Source organism: Pseudopipra pipra, chromosome 15 (assembly GCF_036250125.1).
Source record: "Pseudopipra pipra isolate bDixPip1 chromosome 15, bDixPip1.hap1, whole genome shotgun sequence".
Classification (NCBI taxonomy): Eukaryota; Metazoa; Chordata; class Aves; order Passeriformes; family Pipridae; genus Pseudopipra; species Pseudopipra pipra.
In genome coordinates, this window is record NC_087563.1 from 9,129,837 (window position 1) to 9,145,244 (window position 15,408).

Genomic DNA, 15,408 nt, shown 5'->3' on the forward strand with positions numbered 1-15,408 from the left:
TGTCTCTCTTTCCCATCTGTCAAAAGGAAGATGAAAGAGATCTGAGAAGACTTTCACTTAAAAAGTAAAGACTTTGATACTATGGCCCTGGGTAGCACTGATAAAAATCAAAATGTTGATGCCTGAGACAGAAGTTTCAGTGCTGATGCAATTTGTCAGCATCTCATACTTGTTCCCACACAAAGCTGACTCATCAGAGAACAGAGATTTATCACACTGTATCATCATGTGATGGCAAAATCCACCACCATTGACTGCGAGCAAACAGTGGAGAGAAAAACTGGTGAAGTATATAAAATATTTTAATATGTTGAAGTATATAGGAAATAACCCTGACAATCATGAAATCATAAAATATCCTGGGTTCAAAGGGACTTTAAGGATAATGTAGTTCCAACCCTCCTGCCCTGGACAGAGACACCTTCCACTAGAACAGGTTACTCTGAGCCCCGTTCCAACCTGGCCTTGAACACTTCCAGGGATGGGACAGTCACAGCTTCTCTGGGCAACCTGTGCCAGGGCCTTACCACCCTCACAATAAACAATTTCTTCCTAATATCTAAACCTACTCTGTGTCAGTTTGAAGCCATTTCCCCTTGTCCTGTCACTCCAGGCCCTTGTAAATAATCTCTCTCCATTCTTCTTGCAGGCTCCCTTCAGGTACTGGAAGGTCACAAGTAGGTCACCCCAAAGCCTTCTCTTTTCCAGGCTGAACAATCCCAATTCTCTCAGCCTTTCCTTGTGGGAGAGGTGCTACATCCCTCTAATCAACTTGCTGGCCTCCTCTGGACCTGCTCCAACATAATGTATATGGGGATCTACTGCTGCATTCCTTGGCCACAAACCCCATTGCTCTGGTGCTCCCAGTACAACACACAGTCCAGCAGGAATTGTGCCAAAAGAAAATCCTTCAGCTGTTGGCAATTTAGGGTTTGTTACCCTCAAATAATCATTTCCAACTATATAGGGCAGTGGTACCTATATGAAATAGTCAACTCATTGCACCATTTAATCCGTGAAAAAGCACTTTTGATGTACAGTGTTTTACATCTCATGCACTGCAGGCAGTTAGCAAGTAATAAAGAGTAAGAATTAATTAATCCTGGCCATACCCCCAAGAGATGTGTAGACAAACTCTAATCTACCAATAGAAATAGAGCAGCCGAGCTTAAGTGTCTTGTCCAAGGCCACAGTGGGTGTCTGGAGCAGAGCTAAAATTGGAGGGCAGAAATTCTGATTGCCTCCAGTGAAACTTATTTTGAGGAGGAACATAACCTTCAAAATGTATTGTCCATTTAGAAAAAGTCTCGGTTTGTCTTTGCTACTTTATTAGTACATTGCAAGTACCTTCTGATACATGGGGTAAATATTCACTTTGGCCCATCTTGAGTGTTCATATACACACAGATACACACGTGTGTACTATATACGCTGTGTGTGAGAGGAAGGAGGTATCTAATGAAAGAGTTCAGTACCAAACACGCAGAAAAACAAGCACTGATGTGTTATTCCAAGGCTCCACAAGCAGACTGCTGTCTCAGTGGGGACATACTTTCCCACGCCAGCCCGTGGTCCTGCAGCCACCCTGTTACGGAACAGAGTAATGTTGCATTGACACACACACATCCTTCGCCTCACAGATAGGCATTTTTGGGATCTCACTGGGCAGCATGATATCCAAAAGCCCTCCCAGTATGCAACCCAAGGGCCTCACTGCAATCCATGATTTCCCTGCAGAGCTGCTGTACTCTGATGATGATATACTCACACCTACTCTTAGGGAAATTTGCAAACATACTAAACTATCTTCCATATTTCTACAATTTGGAACAAATTACATTCAATCCCCCCCAGTACATACATGGCATATCTCTGGTATTGAAAGGGGCTGCCCAGGGAGGTGGTGGAGTCACCATCCCTGGAGATGTTCGAGGAATGATGGGATGTGGCTTTCAGTGCTCTGGTCCAGTTTGCAAGGTGGGGATCAGTCACAGGTTGGACTCAATGATCTTGGAGCTCTTTTCCAACCTCAGTGATTCTGTGATTCTGTGATATCTTTTATTACACCCATGTATATTCAGGCAAACCCCCATGTGGCTTTCAGATAAAATCTGAAAAGAAAACAACTAAGCTCTGTGTGTTTCCTCTATCTAGTCTGAATGTCTGCACGGACAAGGAATTTTTGCGTTTGTTGTAATTAGTGGGCCTGAGTTCAGACTCTAATAATCATTCTTTAGACTTTCTTACCACTCCTGACCTCCCCATTTGGACCCAATAAAGCAGATGAGCTCTATGCCTTTTTGTTCTCAGATGACAAAGTGCTCGGCATTTGGCACTCAGCTTATCTCATACATTTGGGATTTTAATTATCAACACAAGAGCCTTCCCAAAGGCTGGCTGGGCTTTTGGTATGAAGATTATGCAGGGAAATTAATGGTAGAGAAACGGCTTTGTCCATCCGTTCCTTTCACCACAGTGACTACAAACTCCACAAACAGCTATGCTAATTCTAAAAAAACACATTTGCAATGTCATCTTTATGGAGGAAAAATATGCTCAGCTTGAGTTTTGTTTTCTGCTGCTCTGTGTGTCAGAACATTAAACTGCCGCGTATAGCAGAGCGTGTGGGGAAGCCAGAGCACAGTCTGTTACCATGCTTTATTTTTTGCACTGTCTGCTTCCATTTTTCAAATGTTCTGACTTATTGCTGATCGTTTCAAGGAGCTACAGTGCATCTGATAGTGTACGAACCATAACTCCCTGATCCCACAGTGGGATTGCTACTGAAAGCAGATAACCCAGCTAGGCATTAAGTGCACAAAAGTCAAACCTTCACTTCCTTCTCAGAGAAGTGAAGTCTGTTTGGTCAGATTGACCAAGAAGCACTGATTTTGCTAAATTTTTATTTTAAACGGGCAGTCTGAGAGCACAGAGGTGGCTGGATGATTAGTGGGACAGAGGTTTATCTCCAAGCGTGTGCGGACTTTCTCTTCATATCCATAGACAAATCACAGAATCATTGAATGGTTTGGGTTGGAAGGGACCTTAAAGCTCATCTTCCTCCACCCCCCTGCCATGGGCAGGGACACCTTCCACTAGTCCAGGTTGCTCAGAGCTCCACCCAACCTGTCCTTGAACACTTAGAGGGATGGGGCACGAACATTTCCAGGGATGGGGCAACACTTCCAGGGATGGGACAAACAGCACAGGAAAGCAGGGGAAAAGCCGTAGGCTGCACTGTAAGAAGGAAATAAACACATCTCGGCACCCACGGCACCGGTGACCCGGCCTCCCCGACCCCAGCACCCCGCGGGTGGTCCCGCATCCCGTCGACGCTGCCGAGCCGGGGTTGGTGCCGGTGCCGGTGCCGGTGCCGGTGCCGGTGCCGATGGCGGTGCCGGTGCGATGGTGATGGCGGTGCCGATGCCGGTGCCGGTGCCGGTGCGGGTGCCCACGCCGGTGCGGGTGCCGGTGCCGGTGCGGGTGCCGGGGCGGGCCCCGCGGGCCGCGGGCGGGGCCGGGCGGCGGGCGGAGGCCGCGCCTCGGGGGCGGTGTTGCCGAGCGGGGAGGCGGCTCCGGAGCCATCGCGCCTGCCCGGCCGGCGGCGGAGCTCGGTGCAGGGGAGGGGGGCGGGGGGCGGCTCGGCGGCGGGTCTGCGGGCCCCATGGGCGGGTGTGTGGGCTCCCACCACGACTCCTCGGGCAGCCTCAACGAGAACTCGGACGGCACCGGAGGTGAGCGCCGGGGCTGGGCCGGGGGGGGCCCGCGGGGGGACCCCGGGGCGGGCGCTGCGGGCCGGGGCCTGCGGCGGGCGGGGGAGACGCGCTGCCGTCGCCGGCCTCGGGGCGCCGCGTCCGGCCGCTCCCCCTGCTTCTGTCCCCGCTTCTCCTCCAGCTTCTCCCCCGGCTGCTCCCCCCCGCCCGAACTTTCCCGGGGCGACGGGGCCGTGCAGGATCTCGGCGGGATGGCCCCGTCGGGCAGAGCCCCCGCCTCGCCCCCGCTGCCCCGGCCGGTCGGGGGGCTCTGCCGGGGGGCATTCAGGGTCGGGGGGTCACTGTCGGGGGGGCTGTGTCGGGGGTCAGTGCTGGGAGAGCAGTGCCCGGGGCTCCGCGGCGCGGCCCCGGGGCAGGCGGCTGGCGAAATAAAAGACAGGCTGGGGAAAGGGCCTGCCTGGGGCTCCTAAAGTTTGTTTTCCTTGGGCTCAGCTCCTTGTGGTGTGCGGAAAATGATTCTTCGTTTCACTTAGATCCTGGCGCTGCTGCGGGTTTGGGGTTTGTTTTCCTTTTTATTCTCGCCGAGGAGGATGGATGCTTTCCTCCAGCCTAAGTCTCCCATGCTAAGTGATCGATTTCCACTGACTTGAGGTGCTGGAGCAGCGTGTTCTCACTCATGTGCATGTGCACACCTACTTAGGGAGCAAAGCCTGTGTGGAAACACTGCTGCAGTGTGAGCGGCCCTTACCCTCATGTTTTTCTCTACTTAAATGCCTGAATGATTGCTTTTTCAACGTTTGTAGGTTTGTGGACCCCTGATGTTCTCCAGCTGAGCTGTATATGCTTTATAGTCATTTAAAGTCAGCCTATCAACGGGACACTTGACTTATAAGTAGTCCTTACACGTGCAGGGTCCATAGATTTCAGGATGAAAATTGCTGACATAGGTCTACATTTTCCCCTGTACCTTATGGGATATTATTTATCAGTCTGGTTTTGTTTCGGATGTCCCAGCTGATGGGTGTTCTGTTATATCAGTGACTTTGCTGTCATTCCATTATGTAAAAAAATGCAGCACTCGCAATTGTATCTGAAACAATCATCTGCTGATTAATGCCAGATACAGAGTTCATAGAAATACCAGTAAGTCCAGCTGCTAAGAACTGTGTGAGATTTCACAGAATCACAGAATAGTTGGGGTCTGGAGGGACCTCTAGAAATTATGCAGTCCAGCCCCCTGCCAAGGCAGGGTCAGCTGGAGCAGATGACACAGAAACGTGTCCAGGTGGGTTCTGAATTTCTCCAGAGAGGGAGACTCCATGACCTCCCTTGCATTTAATCACATCATTGTCATTCAAAGGAATTTTATAGCTTTGACTAGTATGAGTCTTCCTTACTCTTCTCTATTAAGAAAAAAAGGAGAAGAAGGGAGTTACCTAAAATGCATCTGTGCTAAGCAGACTTATCAACTAGTAAAAAAAACTACAGGAGTGTCATGTGGAATGGACCAATCGAGGAAAAGAATGGCAGGAATCATCACATACCCAAAAAATCTTGACTGAAAAATAACATTAAAAGCTCTGCTGATGTTTGTCCTGAGGTCTGCTTTGGTAGCCAGGTGTTATGAGGTGAGATCATGTCACAGAAATAGCCTCAGTTTAATTTCCTCGCCCTTATCTTGCCTGTGGTATCGAATGAATGAGATGGGAAAAAAACATTACCAGAGTTTGGCTGATATTGTAAAACAGTCAGATTACACACCCAGTTAGCAGCATATGAGGTGGGTGGTCTCTGTCTGGGTTGTGCACACAATACTGTCCCAGGTGGACTTGCTTGGAGCGTATTCCTGTGTGGTGCTTCCATGGCACAGCCCACTGCTGCTCTGGGGTTAAATAACCCATTGTGCTTGGTGCATTACAACAGCAGCTGGGGTTTCAAGATGTAAGAGATGTGAAATGCGTGTCAGCTGGCTCGTGTTGATTCATGCTCTAAGGATAATGTTCCTTAAGGTTGTCTCACTGAAGTGAGAAGCGATGAAATTTCAGTTGAATTATGAGCTTCTTAGGACTGTCTTAAACAATCAGCTACAGTGTGCAATAGCCTGTTTTGTAACGTTACGTATCTGTTCCTGCCTCTCCACAAGAAAAAAAGGAGGGTTAGGTTAAACTGAAAAAGCCTCAAAATATCTTCTGTAAATCTGACTCCCCAGATGTCAAAGTCCAGCCTGCACAAATTCTGAGCTTTACGAATTCTGCAAACATGTCCACACCAAGTATGAAATCACTCAAGGGGGCTTCTGTCTCAAGGCATCAGCAAGTGAGCCAGCTGAAGCTCAAGTGAACATGATTTGGAGACTAGACCTGTGCAGAAAGATGACTTATTCCTGCTCCCCAAATAAGGCTTGTTTCCTCCACCTCTGGGGCTGTGACCTAACCTGGTGTTTTTGGTTTCAGATTGCTGTCAGTGAGCAGGAGCGGAATATTTATAAATCCTAGGAAGGTGTTTTGGAACAGAAACACTGCAGTTCTAACCAGAGCATTGCCAAAGATTGACTTACTTTGGGGAGGCTTTGTCTTTTTCCCAGAAAGGAAAAGCTTCCTGGAGAATTACGAGTGGTCAAGAGATTGATTAGACAGTAGTAGCAGTGTGTGATGCTGTGTGAAAGTGGGAGCCAGATCTCGAGTCTGATTCATCCCAGTCTCGATCTGTTGCAGTGCTGTGGGGAGTGGAGAAATCGTGCTCAATTGTATCACTGGAACTGAGATGAGGATTTGTCACATCCCTGTATTCTCCTCAGCCTTTTTGTCAATCGCCGGCACTTCCCGTTACTTCTGTGCTGCTCGGTGAAGCTGACGGCATGTCCTGGCCACGTGTGCTTTCTTTGTCTCTTACTATGGGTATTTTTCAAGGTCAAGATGCTTGTGTGTATCCGGAGAGCTGTTGTATATCCTCAGGTGTGTCTCCATGTGTGAGATTGAGCTAATCAAAAATACTATTGCATGTTTCTGTTTGCATTGACCGAAGCAGGAAGAGTCTGTTCCTTACCAAGAATTTAACAGATGCTGCTCTGCCCATCCTGCTGGAAATGAAATGGTCTTTGCAGATTGGTACCAGCCATTTCATTATCGCTGCTCTTTTTAGCAAGTTTTCGTTTCAACAGAATATTGCTTGTCATAGATAGGAAAAAGTTCTTGCCTGGTTGCTCGGTGTGTTGTACTCTAGCAGAGCCAAATTGTGATTAGTGTCCTGGATGGTGAGATGGATTTACTGGGGACTCATTAAAGGAGACACAAAGAAGAGTAAAGGATGATCATTAAATAGTTTGTAGACAGGGCTTTTCCCCACTTCATATCTTTTGCTCAGCTGTCTCCCACCTGATATTCCAGGCTCTCAGGAGCCAAGCACCACATCTCTTCTTGCCCTGTCAAAGGTGACTGAATTCCTGCAGGACACTGAGAGCAGACAAGAAATAACTATTCTCCCGTCACTTCCAGATTATGTGACTTCTTCAGTTGTGTGTTCGGAAGAGCTTTGGGTTTGGAGTTAACTGCTGGAAAACTCTGCGCTTGTGTCGGTACATAAGGTTTAACAGCTTATCAGGTGTGTGTTCAGTTTAGCAAAATCAGGGTGCCAGCTTTCATCCCCACAGGCAAGTCCTTTCTGGAGGGCTCTTCCTCAATTTGTTTTCCTTCTTCCGAGGGGAGCAGTGAGAAGGAAAAGGAGGAGCCTGTTCATTCTCTCCTGGCAAACTCTTACCCCTATTAGAAGTTGCATATTACTTTGTCTTACTTGGTAAAGTCCAGCGAGACAGTTTTTGTGTGGAATAAGGAAAGAGCAGGAAATACAGTGTCTAGAAGCACGGGCATGACAAGTCATTACAGATTAGGCCTTTTGGCTGCAGCTGTCTGATTGCTGCTGCGCTCTCCTTGACACGATGTTCGCCTGCCTGCTGGAGTTCTTATCGCCCTTCTTTGTTATAAAAGACGCTGATTCTGTTTGAAATTTGTCTTCTTTACTGCTGCCCCTATCACCCAGCAGTGATAATAGGGACAAGTGGAAATAGGGCTGCACATTTGATTGACGTGCTAGAAGAGGAGATTATTAAAAATATCAATTCCTCCTGCAGCGTTTGATGCAGTGCCGGAGCTTCATTAACTTTGAGAAAGCCAAATATTGTGCTCAACCTCTGCTCTCAGTAACTGGACAACAGTTTCTTAAATATTTTCTTTAGAGTGCTGTGCAGTGCTGCATATCACATGTCTAATTTGAAGTTACAATAACTGCTTTCATGGTGCTTCTATGGAAGACTGACTAGGGGAATTTGCATATTAAGTAGTGAGATTTGTTGCTCACAATTGGGCTAATACAGTAGGGCTCTGCTTGGACTGCATGGGGAGGGTTAAACAAGCATCTCATGACTGAGCAGTTAATAGCATTTGGTGCCTCCCCTTTGTATTGGAGCTTACAAAGAGTGTCCCACTTGCAGACTGATTTTGCAGCGTGTTGTAGCTGTTGGGTGCAAGCTATGATGGTGTGTTCCTGAACAAGGCACCTGGCTGGGGTTTCGTTGCCATCTAAAGAAGGCAGCTCTAGGCTTCAGGTAGTTCCTGCTGATTTGTAATTCAACCCTGAATTATGGTTTTGGATATGATTTGGCAAAAGTAAAATTAAATCAGAGCTGGCGTTAGCTGTTAGGTGTTACTGTGCAGTGTTTTGTGTTGTTTGTTTTGATTGGGAATGGAATGATAAAAAATAATAAATAAAATAAATAAAAAATAATAAATAATAAAAAATAATAAATGGAATAATAAAAAAAGCTTAACGTGGCTCTTAAACTTGCTCTAAATCCTTCATGCTCCATCCCTGGATGTATTTAAAGGGTGTATAGATGTAGCACTTGGGGACAAGGTTTAGAGGTGGATTTGGTGGATGGTTGGACTCAATGATCTTGAAGATCTTTTTCAACCTAAAGGAGTCTGTGATTCCCACAAGAATACATGTGTTTTTGACAGGGCTTTGCAATAAAAGTAGCCTTTAATGACTCCTTTTGCTGATGGCTGGGACCTACAGCCTCCTTGGGATTATTAGGATCTGTGATTCTTGTGCTGAGAACACAGATAATTCAGTCCCAAGTATTTTTCTGCTGGAATATCACTTTCATGGTATGACACTTTTCATTTGTAAACTAATAGATTTTGTTTTGTTTTTCAGGTGATAACAAGTCACTCTCAGAAAATGAAATAAGGTGTTATTTTTACTGTTAATAAGGGCTGGCAAACGCAGCTGTTTGGTTTCCTTTTTGGCGTTGTTCCTCCATGTAATTGTTTGTTTGGTTTCTAGATGAAGTGATTTGTTTTACTTTCTCTGTTTGGGATTTCAGTGCTGAAAGTGACAACGTCCTCCTTCACTGCATGTTAAATATAATAAATTGAAAATTCATTGTGCTTTGGGGATTTTTGACAAATGGAAAATATTATTAGTTGCCAGTTTGAATAAACTCTAAAAAGCAGTGATCCACTCTTATTCCAGCGAGTAATATGATAACTATTATTTTTCATGTGAATGCTGAATAATATAATTAATGAGTCACAAATTAAAATACAATTGAAGCCAGAAATAAAGATTTGCCTTATAGTTAAGTCTTGCAAATTCCTGTGAGTCTTTTTGCAGCTGCAAAGAAGGGTCAAGTTGGCCATAGCTAGTCTGATTACCCAGCTCTTCTAAAAAAAGAAAGAATATAAATATGTACAAAACTTGTGGCCAAATGACCCTGATTCAGAGGTGATTATAACTGCTCCTTTATCCGCAAAGGAGGACTGTGATACTTACAGGGTGTGATGTAACAAGCGCTTTCATCCTGTCTTGTAGACAGACACTGTGTATAAATGTCTGTTACATTTTTAAGCAAATTGTTTCCAATTTGCCACCTTGGCTTCACTTTCTTAAAATTCAGGTTTCTTTGATGCAAATACTTCAGTTAGGTTTTTCCTCTTAATTTTGGGGGGGTTTGATTTTAATTTTTTCCCAAAATCGCATATGCCTGCTACAGGAAATTGTGCTGTGCTGGCTGGTAGGTGCTTCGTGATCTTCCCAATTGTCTCACCAGATTCGAAATGACTCTTTGAGGATGGCTAGTGTGAGATGTCCATCCTCTTCAGCAGAGAAGCCAGATCCCAGTGTGTCCATATCCAAGCAGCGTGGCTTTCCCAACTTCTGCTCTGAAAGTAGATGCGGGAAGGGCTTGGTTTTTCTTTCCATGGGCTGTTCTCTGAGAAGAGGCACAGCTGAGCGTGTGGCCATGAGGTTTTTACCTTCCCAGAACTGGTGGCATCCATGTCTGGGGAAGGAAAGAGCATTCCTAGGGAGGAGTTCTGCCACCCAGCAGGCGGGATGAAGTAGGGAAGTCTGTGTGTGACATCTTTTGGGCATGTAGAGCCCAACCAGCAGTTTAAAGGCAGGAGCTGTTGATTCACACTTATCTTTCGTACTTGCAAGTGCTTTGGATGAAGTTTGTGGAGGTTTGTGGGGTTTAATTTTCTTTCAGCTGGAAGCTCTGTAGGACTCTTCTTTCTGTTGCAAGAGTCACATTATGAAATTGAGACTTTCCAAATCTTCCTAATTCTGGTTTGGAAAGCTGCTCCATTTAGACATCTGTAGTCATCGTAATTGCAGACAAAATAGAACAAGCAGGCACATGAGGTGGTTTTCAGGGATGTCTTGCCAGTTGGAGGGTATAAAGGTGCTGACCTTGGGTACTGTGCCATGGGTATGGGGAGTTTTTGAGGCATCTGCTTGTTTTGGTTACTGAAAACCTCCAGGCTCCGTTTGCTCAGTGACGCCTTTGGTGTTTGTATTGTGGCTTGGCCGGGCTGGTGAATCCTCAGATGAGTGTGGGGATGGGCCTGTGCCACAGCTGCTGGTCCCACTGGTGACAGGCTGGTGCCTGGCATTGCTTGGCAGGGGAGCGTGGCAAGAGCGATGAGCTCAATTACCCAAAATCAGAAGGGAAAGGCATGGAGTGACCTGCTGTGTGAAGCAGGTGGAGTGCAAGGAAGAATAAAAGAGCTGGAGTCAGTAACCTGGTTTCTGACTGTGGAACGAAACACTTCGTTTGCGCTCAGAGGTTTTCAGTTACAGTTTAATCTGCTGCCTGTGTGTTGTCTGGGGGGCACCTAAAGTTTGAAGAAAGAAAGATGTTCCACTACTTGAGAAGCAAATAAAGTGCAGGGGTTTGGGGGGGATTTTTTTGGTCGGATGGTTGGTTTATTTTCTTGTTTTTTAAGAAAACAAAAAGGTTTCCCCTCACACGGTGATTGTGTTTCCAGTGTGAAAAGTGCAGACTCTAATCTGGTGTTTCATACTGAGTTATCAAGAGTGATAGATCCAAACCACGGTGCCTCGTGCACCCCAAAGCAGCATGAGTGCTCATTGCACCATTGAGGTGAAAATACCTATAGCACAGAATGTCACTTGATATTGCACTGTTTGACCTGTGTGCAGAAAAATGTCTGATGTGGTTTATTTAAGGTTCAGCTGGAACCTGAATTTTCCATGTGCTGCCCTGTGCTGATCCTGGGCTGATCTCACAACTATTAGCCAGGGAGTAGCTTTCTCTCTTGGCACACTCAGATTGGTGCAAGTGAGAGGTGGACAAAAGATGGGGCAGTGCAAACTGTGTGTAAACCATTTTTGTTCTGTTTCCCACCTTAGAAGTAAATTAAAAAGTCTCTTAAATGTTGAATGGGTCTGAAGTTTCTTAGACTAACTTAAATATTTAAAATGACATAAGTAGACTGTCATCCTGAGACTTCCAGCACCGAGAAAGCAAGGGCACTGCAGGTTCTGCAGGTAATAAGTGCATGAGCAATTATTGGATGCTATCAATTTGCAGGAGCTATTCTACATCCAGTTGACCTATTAGGCCTAAAGTAAAGCATTTGGAAATTGTACTTCATAAAGCAGAAATACTGGTGGGGATGGGGATCCTTGCTGCTGTGCTTGTGCATTAGATCAGTTTAACAGCTCCTCCCTTCAGCCTTTTCTCAATGTCCTTTCCTCTTCCCGTCTCCCCCCTCTCCTTAGTGCACATGATTTAAAAAGGAAAATTCAAAGCCCTGCTTGAAAGCCATTTGTGGGAGGAGATGGGCACAGTTCTGAAGAAATGATTCTTCGCTTCTGTAGAAAATCAGATGTGCTGAAGGATTTTATATATGCATATATATATATAAAGACATCCTTGTGCTGCAGATTAGGTAGAAGGGAGGGGGTTTGGGGAGTTTCTGGATGATCTATCATGTGGTTTTCCCACATTCTCAAACATGAAAGAAAAGGCACTTCACAAATGGTAGAGAAGAATGCTTCAGTAGTTTTCAGCAAGAACAGGTACTGCCCAGGGGGAAAAGATTAGAGGCTAAAATGTGAAAATGTATCATACAGTGCTGTAGATTGCATTTATCTTTACACATGTTTAATAGGGAAAGTTTACTCTTAAAACATATATATTCAGTCTAACATTAATTTAGTTATTTATAGAAAAGTGTTGATATTTTTCATCCAGTGAAATGATAAACATTTCATAGTTCATAACAGCTTACAGTTTATAATAATGTATAATAAATGTAGCAACCATAAATAATTCTCTTAGTTCAGACAACATATTATGTAGGAAGGCATTTTTCACCTTTTCCCAGTGGAGCTGTGTGCTCTTTGAGAGCACTCTCAGGGCCTGAAATGGCATCGGAAGCAGAGCACAGCACTTTGGGGTTGGAAGCTTGTTACCTTTCTATTTTTAAAATTCAGTCATGAAGCTCAATTTCTGCTCTCATGCTGTGATGAAGGGCACTATGGATTCAGGAGAAGGATCTCTTCATGGCATTTACTTTGTTGCTTTATTTTACTGCCACAGAACTCTCATCTCCTGTGATTTCTTGCCTGTATGGGTAAATACAGTCTTTTTGTAAAAGAGTACCTGCAAAATAGCAGATAGAAGCTGCAGCTGGTGAATGCCACTTTCTCCTACCAATTGTTTTTTGGCCACATGCTGCTGCAGGAGCACCTGAGCCTGTTGCAGAGCATCAGCAATCACAGGGTAATGGCTGGCTGGAGAAAAGGTAAATGATGGAAGTAAAAATTGCCAACTCACACGTATTGCACAAAGTGTTTCTTGGAAAAGCTATAGCAAAGCATTGCCTGTGTCATATATGCTGGACAACTTCATGCCTTCAGGGTGGTTTTGGATGCATTTTCTTCATCACATAGAAGCTGTGTATGTCAAAATAGCGTCTTTAATGCAGAATGTTTAGTTTTCAGTTGTGCTCTACCTGCCAAATGGTTCTGAAGCTCTCTGAGTCATTGCACTGCATCCCTGTTCTTCAGAGGGGATGAGAAGGACCATGCTCAAAGTGGGAAGGGGACACTCAAAGTCTGTGAACACGGAAACATGTTTTAGATGCTTTTTTTGGTGCAGGTACAAGTCCCATTTCTACTCATCACAGGCTCTGGCTGCTCCAAGCTTGTTAACACAGGCACTGAAGCAAGGGTGAGAAGACATGGGCAATAAGCAGTTTGGAAGTGTTAATGGGAAGCAAAGTGTAGCATACGTGTGAAATAGTTTGGAAACCATAAACGTTATCTGAAGGTTGGATGAACAATTTCCCTGGCTCCTGCTGGATGTATTCACAAGGAGCCTATATTTGGTGGCAGCAGTAGTTAAACATACGTTCAAGATGAAGCTTAGCACTCCAGTGCTTCACACCTCCAAGTAGCAGCATCCTTCACTGTTCCCAGATTTGGTCTGGTTGCCTGTTTGGGACATGATGCCAATGCCCTGATGGCTGAGGGTGAGCGAATCTCTTCCTTTGCCTGTGCATTTTCGTACTTCCAGCGCATGTAATGAGCAAACCTGCTCATTAAACGGTTGGTAAATCACAGGTCCCAACTGAGGTTTAGCACTTGGAAGGGTGAAGAAGAGAAAAGCTGTCACATAGCTATTTAAACTTTATTTTTTTTGAGAGTTGGATTTCACTCATGAATTGCATGTTGATAACTTGGCTTGGTAAAATACACAACAGACTGATTTTTTTTTTTTTTTTTTTGTAAAAATTTTTTTTGCTGTGTGCCTACAGAAGTACTTTAAAAGAACATGGGTTGCTATAAATGCAAGCGTTTAGAGAACAAAAATATCTTCTGTAAAGTGCTGATCAATATTGGATATTATTCTAAGACAGGTTTAAATGCTCATTTGAGATAAGTTCTCTTACTCATTTGTGTGTTGGCTTTTCACATCTTTAGATCTCCATTATATGTTTATCCAAATCTAAAACTAGTTCTGGTGCCAAAAAAGCTTGGATTGCAACAGAAAACCACATGAGTATTGAAATCTCACTGCTTTATTAGCATCACATGCTTTCAATCAGGCACATATTGGATGGCCTCACGGATGTTACTGCAACATCCCAGCGCTGCCTTAACGCATCCCAAACAAGCACGTTCCTTGTGTGTATCCAGGACACTTCAGCTGCTGTACTGATATTACTGCACTAAAATAGCTCCAAAAATACTACAGGCACAGGTTTTGGCTTTATCTGAAATTCCTTCAGAATGGAACAAGAGGGAATACATGATTTTAGTCTCTCCCCTGGGAGAAAAAAGGAGCAGCAGCGTTGTCAAAACAAGCGAGCGTGGATGTTGTGGATTGGTATTGCAAGGCAATACCAGAATGAGAGTCCTCTAGGTGTAAATAATCTTCTAGGTCTTGAACTCTGGCTCATGATAGACATTTTCTAAACCAGTGCAATTTGTCTCAAAATGAAATAAACCAATCCAGTGTATGGAAACACTGTTTTCCTGTAAACCTCTAAAAATGCTTTTAACTGTATTTGGGGTATCCTTTTTTCTTCCAAAAGGCATGAACCTTTAGAAAACATACCAGGTTCTTCTCAACTGTGTTAGAAGTGCCTGGGCCACCACCACCTTGGAGAGATCATGATGTAAATAATGCCATATGTCTAGATACAGGTTCCAAAAACTTGTCTACCTTTTGTTTCTTATGGAGAGAAATGCTACAAAAATGTGCTTTTTAGAGTTAAAGGAAAACTCCGAGTTTTCACCCTGTGTGTCTCTCATAGATTCTGTCCTGTTGAGACCCAAAGGAAACCCTTTCTCTGTATCCATCCCATTGATGGGGCCCAGCTAATCATTTCATCTTGGAGCAGTGATTACACGTGCAGAATGAGTGAGCTCTAAACACTTCCCATTCCCAGTCTTCATCCATCCCAGGACATGATCAGTCATGATCAGCTCTCAGGGAGCAACTTTTTCTCAAGAATTTATAAGTAAACATATTTAAATTGGTGCTTACAGCTTTTCACAATACTGCTTTGAAAAATCAACAAGTGTTTCTTTTGTGTTCTGTAGAACTGTTCACTTGTGGAATTAATTCTTTCTGCTTTATCCATTCCAAAGAACACAGGTGTTTTATCTTAGGAATGCAACTGCAATTTTTTTTTACTCCAATTATATTTTTTCTGATAATTATATTCAGGGAAAACATTGTGCCACAGGACTATGAAAGGAACATCATTAGCATTTTATCTTATTGTGGTGGGAAACTTATTACCAAGAGTTAATCATTTACATTGAGCTCACATTAGTTAGCAAAATATTGTAGATATTTGGGAGTGGGGGAGGAAGAATT

The 15,408-nt window shown here is 44.5% G+C and overlaps 1 protein-coding gene across 1 annotated transcript in view; it reads left to right on the forward strand.

Moving 5' to 3' along the window:
* The first annotated feature begins 3,611 nt into the window (after nt 1-3,611).
* UBTD2 (ubiquitin domain containing 2) overlaps nt 3,612-15,408 on the forward strand; it is a 51,548-nt gene continuing 39,751 nt past the window's right edge. Inside the window, exon 1 of the mRNA XM_064671749.1 lies at nt 3,612-3,734. Within this exon, the coding sequence (XP_064527819.1) occupies nt 3,665-3,734 (70 nt within the window). The 5' untranslated portion in view covers nt 3,612-3,664. The remainder of the gene's footprint in view (nt 3,735-15,408) is intronic.